Here is a 7,893-nt window from a genome sequence, read left to right on the forward strand (position 1 = left end):
TTTCTTGACTTTTGTTTTAGTTTGCGGATTTGTAAATTAAGCCGGAGCTTTCTTTTTCTGTTTTATGATCTTCTTCTTAAGAGGAGCGACAGAGTCGAGTGTTATTCGCAGTGAGGCTGCAGCGCTATCAACAAGATGATTAATTTGGGAGGGACTAAAGTTAGCATTGGAGTCCTCCCTTATATTGATATTGAGTCCTGGTGTTGAATTAAGTGCTGATGGAATCACTTCCTTAAATTTAGTCACAGCACTTTCAGATAAACATCGAGCGTAGGATGTTCTGCCTGCTGGCTTGTAGTCCAGTAACAGGACTTCAAAAGTTATTAAAATGTTCTGATAAAAGAGGATTATGTGGACACGCTGATAAACTTTCAGTTTCAACACCATATCCCAGAACAAGGTCCAGAGTGTGGTTTAAACATGTACATTCTGACTGAACCCAAGTGAATCTAATATTGAGATAAACGCATTATTAAGGCTGTCACTATCAACATCCACATGAATATTAAAGTCACCTACAATAATTACTTTATCTGTTTTAAGGACTAAACTTGATAAAAGTTCTGAGAGTTCAGATAGAACTTCAGAATACGGACCAGGAGGGCGGTACACAGGAACTAATAAAACTGGCTTTATTGTTTTCCATGTTGGGTTTGAGAGCGTAAGAACAAGGCTTTCAAAAGAGTTATAGTTTAGTTTAGTTTAGGATTGATCAAGAGGTTTGAGTCAAATATGGCCGCAGCTCCACCTCCTCGGCCAGTACCTCGAGGAATGTGAGTATTAATATGACCAGGTGGAGCGGATTCATTTAGACATATTCTTCATGTCTCAGGTTTCAGTGAGACAATAGTTGTTGCATTATTATTATTATTATTATTAATATTATTAATACGATCATTAGTAATAGTAGTAGTTGTATTTGTTCTATTATTAAAGTTTCTCAACATTGATATTCTCAGATGACATTTAAATTGTCTTCATCTCTGACAGTTGATCTTCTTCCTCATGAATACAAACACTTTGTTTACGTCTTGTTTATGTAAAGTTAAAGCAGCAGCTTCATGTTATTCCCATGTGTGAAGAATTTACTTATATTCTTCTATTCTAACATTTTAAAAGCAGGCATTGAAATTGAAAATCTATTGACGCAGGAGACGCTTGTGTAGAGCAGTCAGTTGCACAACTGATGCTCAATTTTTATTATATTATTATATTATTTATTATTTTAAAAATTAGGGATTCCCCGATCGATCGGCTGATATTCAGTAAAAAATACGCGATCGTGAGATCTGCCACAAGAAACTAACAAAATATTTTTTGTTGTGTTTCTTTATTCCGGCTAAATATCGGAGCTAACGGCTAACAGCTAACAGCTAACGGCTAACAGAGGTTACATTGAGTTACACTGTGATGCATTCAAGCTCTATTGAGTAAAAATTAATACTGGTTGAAGGTAAATTATGTTATGATGTGTTCAAATGTAATCTTGTAAAATGAAGCTTTTGTTAAGAAACATCAATAAAGCTCGCAGTATAAAAATAGATGTTAGAGTTATGAGCTGTTTAACTTCCTGACTGAGCAATACATCATTAAATCTGCTAATGCCAACGCAAATATGTAAATAAAAAGAATTCAAATTGTGACCATAGATGACAAAGTAAAAGGATATCATTGAGAATGTTTTCAGGTTCACACTGGAGCTTGTAGATCAGCTGCTATAACAAAACACAACAACAGGTGTCGTGGAGAAGCATGACCTGGAACATAATTACTGTAACATGTTGCAGAGAACAAAGGCGACAGTTTAACTTCCTTTCTCACCACATTTCAGAGTTTATTGTACAATCAGTTGAAGTCACACAAAAGGCTTTAAAACAATCACATCGTTAACATCTGATATTAATGTGCCCATATCTTCAGGGATTATTACAAACGGGGGAAGTCAGGTTTCGTGTTGTTAGTTTGGCTCTGGAGATTCAGAGCCTTCAGTTGTAAGAAGATGACACTGCTCTGTAAAAACAAGTTCTTCAAGTCGCATCTAAATATGTACACATAAAAAATATTACAAATTGTATTGAAAGACTCGTGCGGTTGGAGAGAAAGAGATACAGGTGTGTTACAGATACAGAGGACAGTTGTACAAACTGCTGAGGAAGGTGCAGACGAAATGTTATTTAAAAAAACAGTGTGTGTCCAGCACACACAAACATATAAACTCAGTCACACACACACACGCGCTCCCTGAACAGGAATGAGGATAAAGGCCTTTGGAGACCCCGGCTGGATGTGTTCTTTGTAAAAGTGGAACTTACTGGCACACGCACGCTCACAAATGTTTAGAGCCGTCGTTCGGCTTCAGAGACGGACGGAGGGTTGAAAACAAGGAGAAGAAGGAAAGTGACAGCCGAGCCAGAAAACTGTTTGAATGCCTTCCAGTCAAAGTGACCGTCGCACCCGAAATTAACCTTTCAACTAATTTCCTGCCAAAATATTTTCAAACTGGACAAGATCTCCAAAGGACGGTTTATTATCTGCCACAGCGGCTGGTCTGTGGACAACCAGCATCCAGCTGGTGTTCATCCCCAACCAGTTACCATGTCAGAGGGCGAGGAGGGGCGGCGAGGAGGGGCGGCGAGGAGGGGCGGCGAGGAGGGGCGGCGAGGAGGGGCGGCGAGGAGGGGCGGCGAGGAGGGGCTACGAGCACTTCCACACACACACGGCCAGACTCCCTCCAAAGAACATGTAGAGCAGGTTCTTCACCTCGTGTGTGACCTCGAAGCCGAAGCCTTCCCCGATCACCACGTGCCACGAGCTGCCGAACTTCTTGTCCATCGACTCTTTGATCATCTTCGCTGCACTCTGAGAAACACAAGTTAGAAAGATAAACACCGATGAAGAACTTAATGTTAGGAAGTCATATCTTCCACTGTTAGGAGGAGACGCTGCAGGTGAAGAGTTAACAAGGTAACTAACAGATATCATGAAGCTTCCCCACTTCATGACTCACATCAACACAGTTTATATCACAAGTGTTTAATATGTACATGAGGCGTTATGTAATGTAGCTGTGGAGAGTTTAAATCTACACACACACACACACACTCTGATGTTCTCGTGTTTCTTCTCGTCTCACAAAATTTCAAATCTGACCAGAGCATGAAAAAAACATGTTTCTGCCTGAAGCGCCTTGAAATCTAAACGTGTGATTTAATGATGTAACAGAAGCCATTACTGTACAGACAGTTTGGCAAATGGTAAAAAAGATAGACCTCTCCACAGACACTCACCTCATTGTTGGTGGCAAACTTCTCACAGGCCGTCACACACAGCTCCATGGTCTCAACCCTCATTTCCTCCGGCATGTCCGTATGCTGAGGATAAACACAGACAGGTCAACAGTTACAGGTTCATGACAGCTGCAGACAAACAAACATTCAACAATAGTGGAAAGAAAGAGAGACATGTGCTTCCAGTCAGATTTATTTTGCATTCATTCTTTCTTCAAAGCCACCATTGACAGAAACATATTCTAACCTTGCAGATCACAGGAGCTGGTGAATGTGATCAACCCTTTAAAACACCAAAGTCACACAACTACACAAACAAACTAACCGATGGAGGCAGCGGTACACCAGCAGCTCCCGTGTTCTGCAAAGTAAAATGACAGTTTTTGTCAATGGAGTCTGGTGGCATTGAAGAGAGCACAGACAACTGCTTCAGTTTAAGATGACAATAGTATAAATATAGAATACACTTTAACTGATATGTATTGTTTTAGGTGTCTAAAGAACGTCCACATCTGTACATTGTTTAGCTTCCTGCTTCCTGTCTGTTTCTACAAACTGCCTCTGGTGTAGGTGATGCACTGACTGTGAAGAACAACTCGAACAACCTCACTTCAGAACATACAAACATCCTTTAATGTGACATATTAGGAGGATATTGAGCTGGGGAGCATAGACACATACTACCCCCCAGCATACACAGCAGAAGCCTACAATAATAATGTGATGTCCATGATGTCATGGTGTCTGTCCTACCCTGATGAGAGGGAAGCTGTGCAGTCTCTTGTAGTCGGCCTCCTCTTTCTTTCCCTCGCCAGTCCCAGCCATTCCGACTCCTGCAACAAAAAAGAAGACATGTTCTGCATGTTAGAGAAAACGACCCTCCTAGCTTGATATTAGAGTATGTAGCTGTAGCTAACAACACTCTGTAACATGATCCGCTGGGACGAGCTTACCTTGCTAACATCACTTAGCCATGCTAGCTAGCTACAACAAGTATGTCATCGGAGTTTACGCCAAAGAAAAAAGCAATTCCTCCTTCAGACACAACCGGAAGATAACGGTTAGTTTGTAGAGACTAGCTGCTGTAGTAACTAGCTAGCTAATTAGCTTAGCTTGGTTGATAGCGAACAGCTGATGCTACCGGTTGATGTATTTTAATCTTAGAAATCGACTTTTGAAAAGATCCACTGTGGTAATATGACGAGATACAACGTGTTGTTGGTAGTGAATACATGTAGAGTGGCACACAGGTGGATATGTTAGCTATAAGTGAGTTACTTACGAGGCGTTTCTCCACCGAAAACTTCTGCTGTTTGACTCCCAGCTCGGTTGTTAAGGAGACATTAAACAACGGATGTCCGTACAGGGGAAGCCCCGCCCACTACTGCCTAGCTTTGTTCCTATTGGTTCAGAGTCTGTCAATCAACTGACGGACTCATGTAGCTGAATACTGACAGTTGGTCAAATACTTTATTAAAATGTTTTTATATTATCTTATAAAGAATGTCTTGATAACTTCAAAATACCTATATCTATCAATTTTTTTTCACTGTATATATATATATATATATATATATATATATATATATATATATATATATATATATATATATATAACATAATAATATATGTTATATTTTTTTTTTCAGCATTGTTGTGCTTGCTTTAAGTTATATATCTATTTCTATTTTTCCTGGAAACTATAATTTTTATATAATATCCAGATATTTTATATTATTTGAACTCTTCCCAATTTTCCTCGGAATACATAAAGTTTTATCTTATCTTTTATTTGTACACATACTTGGTTAATGAAGCATTAGTATAAGTATTTTCTCAGAAACGTAGTACAGTAGAAGTTAAAAGAGTTTTAATAAAGTGAAAATACTTCATGATTGTTTCTGTAAAGTGTGTGTGTATGTGTGTGTGTGTGTGTGTGAGTGTGTGCGTGTCTGTGTGTGTGTGTGTGTGTGTGTGTGTGTGTGAGTGTGTGCGTGTCTGTGTGTGTGTGTGTGTGTGTGTGTGTGTGTGTGTGTGTGTGTGTGAGTGTGTGCGTGTCTGTGTGTGTGTGTGTGTGAGTGTGTGCGTGTCTGTGTGTGTGTGAGTGTGTGTGTGTGTATGTGTGTGTGTGTGTGTGTGAGTGTGTGCGTGTCTGTGTGTGTGTGTGTGTGTGTGTGTGTGTGTGTGTGTGTGTGTGTGTGTGTATGTGTGTGTGTGTGTGTGTGAGTGTGTGCGTGTCTGTGTGTGTGTGTGTGTGTGTGTGTGTGTGTGAGTGTGTGCGTGTCTGTGTGTGTGTGAGTGTGTGTGTGTGCGTGCGTGCGTGTGCGTGTGTGTGTGTGTGTGTCCTTCTTAATCAGCCCTCTTATTGAATCTGACCCACATTCAGCTGGAAACCCCAAGCGGAGAGTTTTGACCCAGAATAAACGCGCACACACACACACACACACACACACACACACATATACACACACACACACACGCCTAATAATCCACACAGCTTTAAAAGTGATTCTCCGTGTGAGAGTCATGTCTGTTAATCTGGGTTGTGCATTTCTCCTCACAGCCGGTGAGTCTGAAAAAGCTCCACGAGCATCTGGATTCATTTGGTTTGTGAAACCAGGATTTAAATCATCAGAGAAACAGATCACAGGATTCTCGTTCTCTTCTTCTCTCTTCTGTCCCCGTTAGCAGCAAGAAGATCACGTTCACCATGAAAATCCCCACACACACTCATCACCTCTGCATTCTTAAACACATCTCAACCATCATAAAGTGACTCACAAATAAAGCCCATAATATCATGATGTCCACAGTGTTGTCCATCATCACACAGTTAATGCACTTTTAAAATCCTTTCACAGACAGTCTGTTTCTGCAGCTTTAAACTGTATCAAGTCTTCATCCTGCTTTTCATCACCTCCAAGGTCAAACATGACTTCATCCGGCTGGTGTGCAACATCTTAAAATACTGTGAGAGAGAGAGCGGGAGCATTAATACCCAGGTGAGCCGCTCACAGAGAGAAGAGCCAGAGAGCCTGAAGGTATAAACTGAACTGAGAATGTCAAAACAAAGCAGGAGAGTGGAGAGGAGACGGAGAAGTGTTTTCTCACAGTAGGTGCAGTGAAGAGACGCCGGCAGGTGGATTAAAGAGAGGAGGATGTTTAAAGACCTGAAGGAAAGTATTTATCCTGAGAGGAATACATTCTGTCAGCAGTGTGTGGGAAATATGACACATAGAAAACACAAACTGCTGCACATGCATGAAGAAATGGAGAATGGAGGATTGTGAGAGTGAAGCAGCGCGAGGTGAAGGACCGATCAGCTGTGAAGTCCCAGAACGTTCGGCAGTGAAGGAACTCAGCATCACGAGGAGAAGATTAATATCTGAGTGTGAGTCACATAAAGACTCCCAGATGATCTGCCCACCTCAGAGAGAAGTAATGAAGGTGAATCTATAAGCAGAAATCACAGAAGCAGATTCAATGATTGCTTTTATAATTGATCAGCAGCAACAGATTAGAAGAGTGTCGAGTGGATTCATCATCCTGAAGGCTTCATACGCGCACGCGCACACACACACACACACACACTCACACACACACACAGACTCCGACCCCTCGTAAGGTTTAGATAGATAACAAGACGTTACGTCATGTGACGCGACAAAGCTTCTTTTAACCCAAAACCCCAAAAATAATTTCCGGAACCTCGAATAGTTTTGTTGCCTGAACATAACCGCAACGTTAAGTCACGTGACATAAACCTCTGAGTCACGTGTTACAACGTTAACGACATCAAACCTTCTGCGTCACGATAAAAAGACAAGTCTGACGACGTCATGGAAGAGACACTAAAGCGGCAAAATATGACAAGTTTGTATTATGTATTATGATAATATTATAATAATGAGTTACTCTCACTGCACTAGTTTTAGCAACAGAATCAGTAATAAAATACTAAACTTTAATCATCTCTGTGTCTCTGAGGAAAAGTCAGGAAATCAAGCAGTGAGACAAATAACATAATGAAATGTTGGCCTCTCTAGGAACATCACCTTATCATGGTGGAGAGGTTTGTGTGTCCCTATGAACCTGAGAGCTGTGTTGTCTGGAGCCCAGTGCTCCTGGTAGGGTCTCCCAAGGCAAATTGGTCTCAGGCGAGGGGCTAGACTAAGAATGGTTCAAAAACGTCTTCATGAAACAGAGGGAAAGGAAAGGAGAGACCCTGCCCGGAGGAAGCCCGGGGCCCCCGTCTGGAACCAGGTCCAGAGGGAGGGCCCGACAGCGAGCGCCTGGTGGCCGGGTTTGCCACGGAGCCAAGTCGGGCACAGCCCGAAGAAGCTAGGTGGTGCCTCCCATCCATCCATCCTGTGGGCCCACCACTCACAGGAAAAACCGCTGGGATCGGGTGCGCTGTCACACGGATGGCAGTGATGGTCAGGGACCTTGACGGACCAGACCCGGGCAGCAGAGGCTGGCTCTGGGGACGTGGAATGTCACCTCTCTGTGGGGGAAGGAGCCAGAACTAGTGCGGGAGGTGGAGCGCTACCAGTTGGATCTGGTGGGGCTTACCTCCACGCACAGTCTTGGCTCTGGAACCGTACTC

General features: G+C 42.1%; 1 protein-coding gene across 4 annotated transcripts; it reads right to left on the reverse strand.

Annotated features, from left to right (window-relative positions):
- Nucleotides 1–1,809: 1,809 nt before the first annotated feature.
- On the reverse strand, nucleotides 1,810–4,691 carry LOC115005611 (dynein light chain 4, axonemal). Of its 4 annotated transcripts, none has more exons than XM_029427505.1 (5): nucleotides 4,570–4,691; nucleotides 4,041–4,120; nucleotides 3,613–3,648; nucleotides 3,288–3,371; nucleotides 1,810–2,859 (listed from the first exon to the last, which is right to left on the reverse strand). In XM_029427505.1, the coding sequence occupies exons 2-5, from the start codon at nucleotides 4,110–4,112 to the stop codon at nucleotides 2,695–2,697; spliced, it is 357 nt and encodes a 118-aa protein (XP_029283365.1). In that variant the 5' UTR covers nucleotides 4,113–4,120; nucleotides 4,570–4,691; the 3' UTR covers nucleotides 1,810–2,694. The 4 variants fall into 4 exon arrangements, with proteins under 4 accessions (XP_029283365.1, XP_029283366.1, XP_029283367.1 ...); XM_029427506.1 differs by lacking the exon at nucleotides 4,570–4,691 and adding an exon at nucleotides 4,241–4,510; XM_029427507.1 differs by lacking the exon at nucleotides 3,613–3,648.
- Nucleotides 4,692–7,893: the final 3,202 nt, after the last annotated feature.

The sequence above is a fragment of the Cottoperca gobio genome, unplaced genomic scaffold, assembly GCF_900634415.1.
Source record: "Cottoperca gobio unplaced genomic scaffold, fCotGob3.1 fCotGob3_331arrow_ctg1, whole genome shotgun sequence".
In the NCBI taxonomy this organism is placed as follows: Eukaryota; Metazoa; Chordata; class Actinopteri; order Perciformes; family Bovichtidae; genus Cottoperca; species Cottoperca gobio.

Bases quoted from the DNA above. Each gene is read 5' to 3' on its own strand.
- LOC115005611 (XM_029427505.1), bottom strand. From the start codon at position 4,112: ATGGCTGGGACTGGCGAGGGAAAGAAAGAGGAGGCCGACTACAAGAGA. The intron at 3,649-4,040 runs GTAGGACAGACA...TTTACTTTGCAG, and splicing joins ACAGCTTCCCTCTCATCAGG to AACACGGGAGCTGCTGGTGT. The intron at 2,860-3,287 runs GTGAGTGTCTGT...TGTGTTTCTCAG, and splicing joins AGTTTGCCACCAACAATGAG to AGTGCAGCGAAGATGATCAA.